General features: G+C 41.3%; 1 protein-coding gene across 1 annotated transcript; it reads left to right on the plus strand.

Moving 5' to 3' along the window:
• The first annotated feature begins 7,857 nt into the window (after positions 1-7,857).
• On the plus strand, positions 7,858-11,046 carry LOC121399183 (serine/threonine-protein kinase 3-like). Its single transcript, XM_041579142.1, has 7 exons — positions 7,858-7,937; positions 8,581-8,671; positions 9,326-9,456; positions 9,613-9,667; positions 10,001-10,082; positions 10,306-10,470; positions 10,585-11,046. Exons 1-6 carry the CDS (start codon positions 7,878-7,880, stop codon positions 10,463-10,465), a joined length of 579 nt encoding a protein of 192 aa, XP_041435076.1. The 5' UTR covers positions 7,858-7,877; the 3' UTR covers positions 10,466-10,470; positions 10,585-11,046.
• Positions 11,047-15,461: the final 4,415 nt, after the last annotated feature.

Raw genomic sequence — 15,461 nt, forward strand, 5'->3', positions numbered from 1 at the left:
ACACCATCCCAACAACCACACGGCAGTTCACAATATAATTAAAATAAGGAATGTTTTTGACAATCTGAATAGAAATAAACTGATATTCTATCATGCCTCATTCCATTAAATATAACGAAAATTCGGCACGTTGACAGTATGATCTCGCCATGCCCCGCACAATGCAATGCATCATGGAACCAGTGGCCCCATGAGACACATCATTTGGTACAACTGAATACACCTTAACCAAAAATCATCATCCTCTGTGGCAAAGTATCAAAAATAGAGGCACATGAAGTGTCCCAGAAAATACCCAAAAAAATCACCACGGCTCCTCCCATTCACTTGCTAAAACAGGAACAATCCATTTCTTCCCTTACTTTTACAAAAATAATACAGTATGGGACCTGTGTCAAGAAGCTTGACCCTGGAGCTTTCCAAAACAGATCTTCTTGTAATTTGATTCTTCATAGCCTAACTCTACGAGAAAATCCTGACACATTAAATAAACCCAAATGGGTGGTTGCTTCCAATAAGGATTATAATCTTAGTGATTCAATACAAGCGACCTGTTTATATTACAAGTGAAAAAGGAAAGTTTTAAAAAAATTTAATCATTTTTTGATAAAATGTTAGAAAACTGTTTGCATGTTGTGACATGACGTAAGGCGTTATGGTTTGCAAATACTTCACAATCCAAATCCTGCCAACATGCGTGCAACTGTAGGACTTCGGCTGATACTCAGTGTATCCCTAATAAATCCCATATTCTTTTAATATTTTGAAACTTTAATTTGTTAGAATTTCCAATTGAAAACGCGTAATCGAAAGCAGAAGAGCCAATCGGAAGTCTGAAAAAACATCGTCAGGGTAAGCTGCTTGACCCAATTGAAATGCATTACTTTAACCATCATTTGTATTGCTCCTTAATCCTGATAGAAATTCTTGGATCTAGAATTAAGGGATCTTATCAGGCGCTCCTCCAATGAGGCCCAAAGTAACCCTTATTTCAAGGAGCAGCAAACAAGCCCCCTCTTGTAATCTTAAGACTATTTTTCATGTTTTAACCCAGAAAATTGCACTCCGCTATGCAGAGAGTATTGCTCACTGGACATTACCTTCTGCCCCCCCTTGAGCGCTTTGCGCTATTTTAAGCAGCAGCAGCCCCAAAATGCCCCCCTAAATCTTATATATGAACATTTTTATCAACCCACACATGCCTCCAGTGTATCCCTAATAAATCCCATATACTGGCACTTTAATATTTGAAAACTTTTCCTTTGTTAATTTTGCATTGAAAGAAACCGTCGTAGAACAAGAAAAAACAATGAGAAATCTGCAGATAAACAACGTCAGTAAGCTGCCTGAAAAAACAAATGAACAGGCAGGGCTGTCCAAAAACTGGGCGACCCGCACCACCCCTTGTGTGGCCCCACCTACCTGCTGTGTTGCTTACCATGCTGAAAATTTATATTGGTATTCATACAATATTAACTGGCCCCTGCATTGTTTAAAACTCAAATTTCAGACTTAATCCCCTGATTATACCACACCTGTGATCCCCCCCTAAATGCTCAACATTTGTGACACCCCTATTGTTTATATCCTAAACCCCTGTACTGTTCACCACCTTAGACCCAGACTGAAACTGCCACATTGTTCACCTGTCACACTTTATAACAAATCTAAATGGGACACCAGCACTGTGTCACTGTATAGTACATATTAGAGTGGTCCTATAGGCGTTCCCTGTCTCTGTTTCTGTTCTGCCCTGCCCTTACGCGATCCCTGTGGTGCCATACTCTGCCCGTGTGTGCCCTGCTCTGCCTGTGTGTAACATACTTTGCCTTGTGTTTGACATACACATGTGCCTGTTGTGTCACCCTTCTCTGCCTGTTATGACATACTCTGCCTGTGCTGTGCCCTCTCTCGCCTGTGTGTGACATAACTCTGCCTGTGTGTAACATACTCCGTCTCTAATCATCTGTACTGTGTGATCCTGCCTGCCTGTGTGTGCCCTGCCTGGTGTACCATACTCTACCTGTGTGTGCCCTGCTCTGACTGTGTTGTCCTGCCTGCCTGTGTGTTCCTGCTCTGCCTGTGTTGCCATGCTCTGCCTGTGTGTTCCATACTCTGCTTGTTTATGCCCTCTCTCGCGTACTCATGGCCCCCAACTGCCTCTCTGTTTGTGTGTTCCATACTCTGCTGTTTATCCCTTCTCTGTCTGGTGTGCCCTGCCCTCTGCCCGGAGTGCTGCCCTAATCTCCGATCTTGTGTGTCCATGCTCTTAATATTACATTTATTTCTTAGGGTTCCAATTGAAGAACCTGTCATGAAGCAGAGAAGAGCAATGAGGAATCTGAGAACATCTTCAGCGTAAGCATGCTGAAGAAAACCATTGTACTGGGGCCATTACTTTTACCATCATTTTATTGCTCGCTAATCAGCTAGAAAAGTTCCATTACTTTTGCAAGGGGAGACTGGGTCTAGGAATCAAGGATCTTTTCTATAAACATTTTATCAACCCCACCCATGCCAGTGGTATCCCTAATAAAATCCCATTTTGGATTTAATATTTCAATCTTTCATTGTTAGATTCCCATTGAAAAAAATACATTGTAAAGAGAACAATGAAAGAACGGAGAAACAGCTTCCAGGTAACTGGCTGAAGAAAACGAGAAACTTTGCATTGCTTCTTTACTATCACTTGTATTGGCTCCTCTCATCCTGCTAGAAGGCTTCTGTTTCTATTGGGTAGGAGACTGGGATCTAGAATCCAAGGCGATGTTATATATTAACATTTTTATCAACCCCACATGCTTATGTTTACATATAGGTTTACTGTGCCTGTGTGGACATTACTATCTCAGTGTGATTCTTGCTTGCCTGGTGTGACATACCTGCCTGGATGTGAAATACTCTGCCTAGTTTCCCTCTCCGCGTGTGTACAATCCATCTGCCTCGTGTTGACATTACTCTGTCCTTGTGTGACATACCTTGATTGTTGCTGTGACATAATCTGCCCCCTGGTGTGACCATACTCCTCCTGTGTGTGCCCTCCTCTGCCTTGAGTATAATCTGGTATTTGTTCTGGGGGTTTATTAGCATTTGAAAAATAAAATTATTGTAGGCCCTAAGTTATAATTCATGTGCTGGGGATGCTGTGTTATCCAACGAAGAAGGCATATGGATTTAAAATATGTCTTAATATGACAACTTTTTTCACATATCCCTGCAGTGAGCACCAACCATTCGTTTTTTTTTGTGTTTACCACCATTAATGTGACATATCTTTTGGTGTGGTTTAAAGTGGTTGTTTAAAAAGCGAGTGGTCCAACACTGTCGTACTATTATCGCGCCCTGCTACCACAAGTTACAGCACTGAAAGATCCCATTATCCAGTCATTTTTGTGGACCTGCTTTTTTTTATCGCAAAAAACTAATCAATACTTTATCTCTTTAGGATAGAAAAAGCCTTCTCAGAATCACCAGGAAACATCACAACCTGCAGTTTTTTTGATTTGTAAGTTAGCATAAAGCAAATAAGTATTCTACCATACACACTCCCATAATGAATTCCCCTTAAACTAAAACTTCTCATCACCTTTGAAGAATGTCATATGTAATTCTAAGCAACCTTGTACTTTCTCTCTGCTTCTTCTTTTGAACACTTTTAAAACACAATAGAATTACAAGAATGTTACTTTACGCATCAGTTAAATAACCTCTGCTTTCTTTTTTTTGCTAGAGAGAAGAGAACCATCGAAAAATGAAGATGATGCTGAAGGAAGAGAGTAACATAAAAAAACTGAATTTCTTTCCCAACAACCTATCTTTTTATATAAGTATTCATTATAGAACCCTGCTAATATTCATTTTCATGGCATTAAATCATAACTAATGCTCCTAAGAAATGAAAAAGATCTAGTCCAGAGGTCTAGGGAGGACATGGGTCAATCCCAATAGAAAGACAACTCTCAATAATGGGGTTTAAGTTGAATCTCCGGCTTCCTGTCTGCCCCTAACCCATTAAGTTAGCATTCCACTATGGGGACATATAATATATCATATCAGTATGATATTTGCATTTATCTGGATGTTTCCAACTAGTCCCTTTTTGCTGTAATCTCAACAGTTTTTTGCCTCATGAATCCGGAAAATTGCCGGAAACATCGGAAACATCGAACCCTCTACATGTGATATTAAGTAGCACAGAGTAAAAAGTGCATCTCAAACATTAAATCCTTTAATCGTGGTTTTTAGTAGTGTTGTTGACCAAATTCTTTGTTGTGTTGAAGTCATAAGTGAAAACCTTACTCAGTAAAATAATATGCCCGATCCACTAAATTTGTAATCACTCTGTTGCACGCACCCAGCCATAGTATCCAGCACAGTAAAGCTTTTATGAAAATTGCCTGTATGGTGCCATAAATCTGATTATAACTTCCAGGGTCAGACTCACCGCAACACCGGATAAAAACCCGTGGCTCTGACCTTCATGGGCATCCCCGGTCAGACCCCCTCTCCCGACATTCAGTTCTACACTGCAGCCCATTCGTGCCCTTCATTCCAAACACCTCATTTAGGGTGGGAGAGGGTGGTTTATTGTATGTAAGTCTGGGACACAAGTTTGAATTAGCACATCACTTCAGTATGATATTTGCATTTTCTGATGTTCACTGTCCTTTTGTGCCTGTAATCTCAACAACAGTTTTTTGCTCAGCGATCGGGAAAATCGGCCCAAAACATCGAATCGTCAGAGGAAACATCAGAACATCACATGTATGATGAAGTAGCACAGAAAAAAGTGCATCTCAATATTTCCAAATCCTTTACCCCGTGTTTTTTAGATTTGCTTTGCCCCAATTCTTTGATTTTTCTTGAAGTGAGTTATAACTCAAAACCCTTACAGTAAAACGATCATTCCATTTATTATATAGCCGCCTAGTTCCTTAGTCGTTAATGCCATGCACTAAATCCCTTTGTATCACTTGTTGCATGCACGTCCAGTCATTATCATTATATGCAGAAATGCCCTGTGTGCCAAAATCTAATTATACTCTCTTTTCTTTAAGGACAACGAATCTTCCATATTGCTAACAAGCTAAGATTATAAGAAAGAGGATTCCCTACAACTTGCATTGCGGCATGGCGAAGGGTGGAATGCAAAAGCAGATCAACTGATCAAAACTATATGAATAAAACACATAAATGGTGTCCCCAAGAACTGCAAATGGCCCTATTCACAGGTCAACTTTAATCCCAAATATAAAGTATCGTGGCCACTGATCCAAATGGGAAAAATGGATGTTACTCCCAACATACTCATTTGGTATCATGATCACAAGCCAGACATTTTGTTGTTTAACCTCCTTATGTCCCCTGCCTGCCCTAATCCAACTACAAAGTTATGGGCCAATCAAATGATTTATGGGCTTAGATAAAAGAAGGGCTTGGATAGTACATTTATGTATAATTTACACATTAATGTTTGTAACAAACCTGACTAAACGCCATTTTCCTTTCCTTTAAGGGCTGAAGATCCTTCAGAGCAAGAGGCACAACCTCTAGTTCCTTCACTATGTGAGGTATTTCCAACCTCCTACAGCCAACACAGGATCATAGGAAACTTATGGAATTTTATATAAATCTTTAACCTACCAGCCCCCATTTTAAGCTGCCCAAACTGCAGCCTCTTCAACCCCAGTGGTAATGTAAAATGTATTGGCCTTTGTATGAGCCCCAGCTTATGGCCTTAGTTATAGTTTATATTTGTAGGCATAGGATGAAGTCAGAGCTCAGATTTCTAGAAATCCAATGTAAGTGCAAATATCTCCTCTCATTCTTCATAAGTGGAATAATCAGGTCAGAATGTTGGCGCCGACTTTTCTGGGAAATTCCCTAGTGATATGAATGGATCCCATGATTGAGCCCTGCTCTAAAATATAACATAAATCATTCAGTATTAGATGAGAAGGCAGGTAGCTAAAGCTCAGCCTCACTCAGAAGAGGATATATAATGGCTCATCTGTTAATAAAAAGTTGAGCAGCAGAGATTATCGGAACTCCTATATTTATGTGGGTTCTTTTGGCAAAAATACTAATGTGTTTTGTTTTCTGAATAACAGCTCGCAGAATCACAGTGGTTTTATAAAAAAGTAACATGTTTCCTATTATGTTAAAATTAAATGTATTATATTATAATTATATTATATCAGTCAGTGCAGTACCAAACTGCACCTGATCTGCTAACCCATTGCATACCTACAACATCAGCAAGCGAGATTTACTTTTACCTGTTTGAAACAAATATCTGATTGGTGTTTTTGGTTTATTATAATTAACCCTTAAAATGCTCCTTCATCCATATAAGTTGTAGTTAAAGAGCTTAGTTTTGCTTACAAAATACGATGAGCCCAATAATTGTAAATAAAAGCAGCCCAAAATCCTTTGGTTTAATTTATTGACTCCCCCCACGTTCCTTGCTTCGTTACTATTATACAGAAAGTCATCATATTCCCTTACACCTGTATATTTAGCTCTTCTATATCTGATATTTTTTAGATCCTCAATCAATTTTTATGGCTGCGAAGAAAACTTGGAGCGAGATTTGGAAACTGTGTTTAAGGTTAAGTCTCTTGTGGAAAAGCTCCAATAACGTCAAATGGTTTATTGAAAATGCAGTTACCCACTAATTCTCAAACCTCGTGTTTAATACAAAAATCCCTTAATATAGAGCCAACCCAACGTATTAGTATAAGACGGTGTCTGCCTTCCTATGATCCATTGACAGCTCTGAAATTCTGAGTTGAAGACAAAAAACCGTTTCTGATTGTGTTACCAAGGTCATGAAACAAAAAGTCGCGGATCCCCGTGTGGGCCTTAAAATCACAGAAATCGAAAAGGTAATAAAGTTAAAATTCATTGCTATGTTTATCTGAAGAACATTGCACACATAACAATTAGCTGCTAATACTAATTATCATTATTATTTGTTAATTAAAGAGATACTGTCATAGGAAAAACATGTTATTTCAAAACACATCAGTTAATAGTGCTGCTCCGGCAGACTTCCAGCAACTGAAATCCGTTTTCAAAAAGAATCGCAAACAGATTTTATATTTAATTTTGAAATCCTGAAATGGTTAGATATATTGTCAGTTTCCCAGCTGCCCCCCAGTCATCGATGACTTGCACTCTATAAACCTCAGTTACACTTTACTGCTGCCACTGTGAGTTGAGTGATATGCTAATATATTAGGCTTTATATGTTTTATTCTCAGCTGTTCTCTAGCAAATATTTATCTATTCAGAATAAATACATTTCCTTTAATTAGTCATTTCTGCAGCAAAAAATAACACGCCCAGCGCCCGACAAGATCTTATAATTTTCTAAACGTAATTCTCTTGTTCTATAGAGAGACCCCAGAGAAATCTGGAATTGCAGGGAGATTGAGATCATGAAGAAACTCTCGGTCACAAAAACATTGTGAAAACATTTCACACAATGATCTACGTCACTCCAGAAAGCAAGCCCAATTATGGTAAGAGAATATTCATAATAACATCGTTCTAGCAAAGTAAAGGTACAACCGACTAAGGAACAGTCTATTTGTATAAAAGTGGGTTTGGGCAGATTTAGAAAATAAAATTGTACTTTTACTCCAATGTAAATGAAGTTTGATTGGAGCTACTGAACAGGGGAAATACTATAAATCCAGTAAAGCGCTAGGGGGTAAATTAAAGACAAAATAGGAAGAGGTGTGTGTGTACGGTGATGTTAATATTTGTAGTCAAGCTGGTGACATTCTTATTTGTTCTTCATTCTTTTATTTATTCTAGTTCACGATGGAATATTGTAGGGGGGGATCTTTGATGAAACTAATTGAAGGAGCATGTTAATATACTCCCTCTCAGAGGTCTGTATCCGGTACATCGCTAGAGAAGTGCTAGAGGTAAGCCTGTTTAACCATCATCAGCCCTAATGTTGCTTTCACTCATATTTATATCAATCATTCATGGTGAGGTGCAGAAATTAAGGTGGTCGTACACAGAGAGATCCAGTCGCTTGGCAGTGTCACCAAACGAGCGGATCTCTCCCCAAAATGAGTTGGGTGATATCGGGCTGATCCGATTTTTGGGCCCTAATGGTCGGATCATAATGAAAGTTATACTGGAGGGCCGTCTGGATTTTTACCCCTGTCCGATCAACATCTGCCCGACTCTCAACCAGATTTTGATCGAGGGAAGCCCTCTGAGGCCCCATACACGGGCCAATAAGCCCCCAGACTTTGGTCTTTCAACCAGATTTTTCCGCCTATGTATGGCCATCTTAAAAATCAAAACCAGGGACAGCTATGGTCTGTTTGCCCCGCCCCCCACACATACCACTAATGCGAAGACATGAGGTGGATTTTAAGAATTGACAGCCCTTCCATCTCTTGCCCAGTCCAGAAGTTGTAACTGGTAGAACGCCTCCCTTTAACACAAACGTGGGCCTATTTATATGGTTCCCCCATTTTAATGTCTGTTTTGAGATGAATCCACAGTTTATTGATTTCTTAATGGAGACTCATCCCAGGATTGTTATCTTTTTAGGGCTTGAACTACATGCACAATAAATGTGTTGTCCACCGTGATATCAAATCAATGAATATCACACTAAACAGTCATGGGACATTCAAGATCAGTAAGTAAAATTTTATATTCTTTGTGTGGAGTGAGGGTGGGTGTTGCTATAGTAAATCACTGACTCTTCCTGTGCGGGGGGATATCAAGTGGGGGGTCTATATACTCTAGTTGTAATAAGACTAAAGCTGGCCATAGACAAGCAGAATGTCGGACGAATGATTGGTCGGTGCCATTTCCCGACCTGCCACTAACCAATCAGATAAAATAAAGCAGCAAAGAGAACAAACCAGCCGATGTCCTGCCCGTCACAGCAATCGTGCAAAAGTATGGCGACAGATTCTACTGGGAATTTCACAGCGATATCACGCAGAGATATTACGTCAGCCGTCGGAAATCTTATAACCTGACTGATCGTCCAAGCGAACCGAACTCCAATCGAGGATTCGTACGATCGTATCTTTGCGTCTATGGCCAACTTAAGACACCACATCTTCTTCTGATCAACAAACAAACATATTTCTATGGAATGATCCCCAACTCTTGTTAAGGAGGAGACAGGGGTTAACGTCTTCCTTACCCCAGATTTCTAAATTCAGCCCTTGCTCTGTGGAAGTCAGAGCTGAGCTACTCAACTCCCTTGGGAAATGATAAGGATATGCTTTATAATGTTTCCCATACTAACAGAACTATGTTATGTGTGCTGCTATTTCAGTTGATTTCGGATTGGCCGTGCAGTTGGAAAGAATAGACGAGAAAATCATAGGTGCCCGCGGAACTACCTATTGGATGGCGCCCGAAGTCATTGGCTGCAGATACAACTGGCGACAGACCTACAACTTCAAGGTACGTTCATTGGTTCTGTAAATAATTTGCATTCAGTGGCCCTAGTGTTCATTGACTTTAGTCTGGAACATGTACGACTGCGATATCTAATTCATCAGCCCCCACAGTTGTAGATTGTATATAAGTCACCAATCCATTTTCTTTGTTTATTTCCAGTGCGACATCTGGTCATTTGGCATTACCCTCATAGAGATGGCAGATGGAGAGTCACGTAAGTAAACCACAAATATTGCAGCTATTGCCTTTATTGCTATTGCTTTGCTCAGAGTCTACTAATTCAAATACAATTGTACAAATATTCATATTCGGCAACTTTGTTTCCAGATATGACATTTATTTATCCACCTGGCTGCTTTGCACCCGCTTGCTCTCTAATAAGCTATAGAGGGGGGTGGGTATTGGGGAGCAGGCAGGGTTCCAGGCCGGTGTATTAGGGTTGGTATGACTTTGAGCAGCTTTACACAGAATAGTATTTCTGCTTCTCCGCTATATACAGTAACATTTTATCATCAGTGTCTTTAATACTCTGTTTTACCTCCTTTAGCTTACGAGAGAATGACCAGGTCTAAAGCCAAGGACCTCATTTACATATGCGAACCCCCAAGTCTCAAACGTGAACACATGTGGTAAGTTATTCTACAAACCTCCCTATGTCATTTTACTTGAACCTGTTGTCAAAGACTGATACGTATTATATTATATTCCATCATTTTGATAAAGGATTGCTATTGGCAAGAGTATGTAGAAGTGTTACACACACAGGGGCAAGGCTTATAATCTATTAGAAAAGCAATAGATTCTTGATAACATTAAAGATGAATATTTACTCTATTTGTATCTGTATTTCAGGAGCTACGATTTTGTGGATTTCTTAGGCCAATGCCTGATTAGATCACCTAAGAAAAGACCAACAGCCACACAACTTCTTGGCCATCCTTTTATAATGGAACAACCAGAGGCTGATCAGGTCAAATACGCGTTAACAGAATATGCCAAAACCGTTGAATAATCCCGGTAAGAGCATTTAATAATTCAACTGTTTAATGTGTGTTTTAAACATATCACAGTCACATTGGAATTATTGAAGATAAAAAAAACATTTTTTTCGCTTGTCTCCTTCTATTATAGCCCTGGACAATCACAATCAAGTCTAGAGAAATGGGAAAGATCGAAAGATGTGCCTTTAGTCACCTTTCATCTGAACTAGAGCTCGTATCTTATTTTATTCATCCTTCTCAGAGCTACAGTCCATCTCCCAACCATCAAGTAAAGGGTAAGTATATCATTTTAACTTCAGCTTATTAATTCTATTTTGTTTATTAAGTTCAAATGTGTTTATTAGTGATATTATGATAGTAATGAGTAATATTATAGTTTTTGGAATTCTAGGGGGGAACGTGGCATTATTGGAAAAAAACATGGCAATTAGTATCCAGAAATTGCCCTTCTCACACTTAGACAAGTCTTTATATCATGTCATTGGCAGTTGCTTTCAGTGCAGGTGTCAGTATTGATATAATAGTCCCCTAGAATTGGCTCAGTAATATCTGTTGGTGTCCAAGGCAAAACTACTTGGCCCCGCCTCCTGCCTGTCACTGACCATCCCCAGGGGCCACTCAGTTTGTCGCATTTCTTACTCAGATCTTGTAAGAATGTAGGGATCTAGTCATATCTTTAGTATCTAGGCTGATTACTAAATAGGGAGCAGGGGCAAAAAGGTTTCTTATGAATAACGTTTTTAAAAAACGCATTTCCTGACAAATTTTCTTTGTTTTTTCCAGCTACAGTCATGGATGATCCTTTATGGTGTCCTAGCGATCCGCAGCCATGATGGTTCCAGTCAGGGTCAGACTGGGGGGCCCAGAGCCCATCGGGGCTGCTGCCCCAGGGCCCCCCACCGACCCCCTTGCCGTGCCGGCGTGTGCAGTGCGTTCGTGTGCATGCGCGCGGAGCTGGGGTTGTGCGCTTCCGCTTTCCCGCAACCTCAGACAAAGGGAGGCAGGGCCCACAGGGTTTTTTCCCGGTGCCCTGCCGGCCCAGTCCGACCCTAGTTCCAGTGGGGAAAAGGTTACCATCAGGGAGGCACTTACTATATTATCCTGCCACCCTAGGCCTGGGCCTTGGTGGCCTTTCCACAAATCCGGGCCTGGGGTTAAAGGGTGTTGGGGGCCGCGCTGCAGAAGAAGCTTCTCCAGAGAAGAAGGAGGAAGCAGATTTCTGGGTTAAAGGGGGGGGGGGAGGCTGTGCTGCCAAAGAAGCCACTTTGGAGAATTCCTAAAAAGCTTCTGCGGTGTCAGGGTCGGACTGATGCATTTGGGCCACACCCAGGTTCCAACATATGGGGGCCCGAGCGCATGTGTGAATGGGTTGGGGGGGCGGGGGGGCTGGCCGTGCTGCAGAAGAGGTGGAAAGAAGGACACCCACGACCTCTCTGCCGTGCCGGCATGTGCAGTGCGTTCGTGTGCATGCGCGCGGAGCTGTGGTTATGCGCTTCCGCTTTCCCGCAACCTCAGACAAAGGGAGGCAGGGCCCACAGGGTTTTTTCCCGGTGCCCTGCCGGCCCAGTCCGACCCTAGTTCCAGTGGGGAAAGGGTCACCATCAGGGAGGCACAGGGGCGACAGTGGTTATAGGCCTGGGGGATTTCTGGGTAGAAGGGGCGGTCGGCCATGCTGCAGAAGAAGCTGCTTTGGAGAAGAAACGAAAAAGCCGCTCCGAAGAAAAAACAAAGAAGCGATTTGTGCGTAGAACTTGGGCGGATTTACATAGCGGGTGCCCCTAGGCCTGCTGTCGTTCATGGCCCCTTTCCCTTTATTTTAATCAGTTCTGGAGCACTGGGGATTGGCACACAAGAAATTGTTTTTCCCTCAAATTCCCACTGTTTGAGTTGATCCAGGGACTGGTCCGATTGCCATTTTGGAGTCAGGAAGGAATTTTCCCCCCCTCTGAGGCAAATTGGAGAGGCTTCAGATGGGTTTTTCGCCTTCCTCTGGATCAACTGTCAGTTAGGCAGGTTATATATAGACTTAAGGTTTTCAACCGAACTTACTATATTATCCTGCCACCCTAGGCCTGGGCCTTGGTGGCCTTTCCACAAATCCGGGCCTGGGGTTAAAGGGTGTTGGGGGCCGCGCTGCAGAAGAAGCTGCTCCAGAGAAGAAGGAGGAAGCAGATTTCTGGGTTAAAGGGGGGGAGGCTGTGCTGCCAAAGAAGCCACTTTGGAGAAGACCTAAGAAGCTTCTGCGGTGTCAGGGTCGGACGGGAGCATTTGGGCCCCACCGGGTTCCAAACATATGGGGGCCCGAGCGCATGCGCAAATGGGTTGGTGGGTTGGGGGCTGGTCGTGCTGCAGAAGAGGAGGAAGAAGGACACCCACAGAAGAAAATGTTGTTGTGCAGGACCCAATGATATTTGCTGAAAGCAGTGTCTAGGGTCCCCAAAATTGGATTGTATATATTGTTTATATTGTATATACTGTATATATTGTATATATTGTTTATATTGTATATTTTGTATATACTGTATATATTGTATATATTGTTTATATTGTTTATATTAAAAAATATAGTTGTAAAATTTTTACTTTGTCCATGTTGTGAATTATTATTTTTTTGTGGAAAGGAAAATCAGCATCACAAAAGGGAATATAAATCATTAAATGACAGTTTGCATTCATCCAATGGCATGCTGGGTATGAGTAGGAATAGGGGGTCACATGGTAACACCACTCACACTTTATTCAAATTATAGCCATATAGGCATCTTCCAACAAAGGGACAAAGAATGTTAAGTGAGAATACTTCCCACAATGCAGCGGTTTTACCCCAAAATTCCAGCGTTGTATGAGGCCCCCAGTGTCACCACCCACCCCCCTCAAATGATACTTTTAGTGGAAGAGGAGACTTTTACACACTCACGGCCAGGGCCGGACTGGGAATAAAAAGCAGCCCACATAGATGTATGTACATTTACAGTTAAAGGAGACATATAGGATAAGTAATTTTAATTATCTTTAAAAATAACCCCTTTATTGGAGCTCCCTATAGATGTTCACTGGTTCCTGTTTCAAATGAGGGGTGGGCGTGTCCTAAGGTTCTATACCTGAAGCACAGTAGAAGGGGGACAACCAATCACAGCCCTGCAGTCAAACAAGAAAGGCTTCAGTTCCCTATCAGGTCCTGCTAGCTGCTGATTGGTTCCTGTCCTACAGTGCAGTGAGCTGAGTGCACAGCCTGGGAATTCAGGGAGCAGCAAGTGGAAGAGAAGGGAGGGATTATTAGGGGTTTTTGCAGAAATATTCAATAAATCAGCCTGAAACATTACTTTTTTAAGCACAATTCTTCTATATCTTAATGGGTATAATGTACTGGTACATTATTTTTTACACAATTGTCTCCTTCAATAAAAGTTGTAGAACAAAGGTGACATAGTCCTGTTAAAATCAGAACATGTCACTACCTCTTTAAACAGATCCCAAACTAAAAGTTATTATCGGAAATTAACCTTTTGGAGCAGCCATATTTACCATATTCCCTTTCTATGTGACTAAATTACACAGTTCTGTTCTAGTTCACAACATACAGTACAAGCATACCTCCCAACTGTCCCTTTTTCCGAGGGACAGTCCCTCTTTTGACAGCTCAACCCGCAGTCCCTCATTTGTACTGGAAAGTCCCTCTTTTCTCTGCACTGAACAGCCAGAAAAAGAAACCAAGTTTCTCACTTAATTGGCTTTTAGCAGAGAGCCCAGAACAGCTAACAGGTGCAAATAAGATACTTTGTAACAATTTTGAGACACAAAAACACAGTTTAGATAAGGAGAAATATTTTCAAACTTTCATAACCTGCCAAATGTGTAAAACAAACATGGTAATTAGGGGGTGTGGCCACAGAAAGGGGTGTCGCCAAAAAATTGCTGCGCTACGTGCGGGAAAAAAAATTTTGTCCCTCTTTTTACTTCCAAAATGTTGGGAGGTATGTAAAAACACGTACTAGAAATTTTGGAACTAGAAAATGGTGGTTAGTAAACAATACGTGCATATTTACTGTATAGGCCTAAAGGAAAACTCATAGGAAGCAGCATAAAAACCCATAAATAAGCAGCAAAGAAATAAAAAGGTAAACAATCATCTAAGCTGAGCTTTTACCTTCTGTAAACTGAGAGTGAATGGCAGTAGCCCATTTATATTTCACTAGAGAGCGGCCCATCGGGCAATTACCCGAACAAACAAGTAGCCAGTCCGGGCCTGCTCACGGCACACAAAGCAGAAGAAAAATCCAATTTTAAAAAAAATAGTCATAAAAGGCAAAGTAAACCAACTAAAACGTGCTTATTCATACTTCCCAACTGTCCTGTTTTGAGAGGGACAGTCCCTCTTTTGACAGCTCAACCCGCAGTCCCTGATTTGTACTGAAATGTCCCCAGTTTCTCTTTGATCCGCTGCACTGAACAGCCAGAAAACAGATACAAAGTTTCTAACTTAATTGGCTCTTGGCAGAGAGCCCAGAATACATGCCTAAGATACTTTTGTAGCAGTTTTAGATAAGATAAGAACTGATTCACAGCTTAAAGGGCAATTCACCATCATTAGCAAAACTGTAATAACACATAAAAGCCATAGAAATGTGTTCAAACTTTCATAACCTGCCAAATTTTATAAATGGACATGGTAATTAGGGGGTGTGGCCACAAAATGGGCGTAGTCAAGAAGAATTTCGCCGGGCTACGCTCACAAAAACTTTTTGCCCCTCTGTTTCCAAAATGTTGGGAGGTATGGCTTATTATGTGAGTACCTTTAACAGACTAACGGGCAAATTCAGTAACCTCCAAAAATTCGCCAGCAACGGCTTTCGCTCACGGCGCAACACTTTGGCAGGCGTAGATTCGCCAGGACAACGCTAATTCACTAAAATCCGAAATTGCGTCCAGGGCGCTGAACGCTGGCGAAGGTGAGCTAGTGTTACTGCACCAAGCGAAGCGAAGTTGCGATATCATTGGCTAATTTGC

This window comes from Xenopus laevis, chromosome 9_10S (genome assembly GCF_017654675.1).
Source record: "Xenopus laevis strain J_2021 chromosome 9_10S, Xenopus_laevis_v10.1, whole genome shotgun sequence".
Lineage (NCBI taxonomy): Eukaryota > Metazoa > Chordata > Amphibia > Anura > Pipidae > Xenopus > Xenopus laevis.

Coding starts and splice junctions, on each gene's coding strand:
- LOC121399183 (XM_041579142.1), top strand. CDS start 7,878: ATGTTAATATACTCCCTCTCAGAGGTCTGTATCCGGTACATCGCTAGA. Junction 7,938..8,580: donor TCGCTAGAGAAGTGCTAGAG/GTAAGCCTGTTT, acceptor TTATCTTTTTAG/GGCTTGAACTACATGCACAA. Junction 10,083..10,305: donor CTCAAACGTGAACACATGTG/GTAAGTTATTCT, acceptor TCTGTATTTCAG/GAGCTACGATTTTGTGGATT.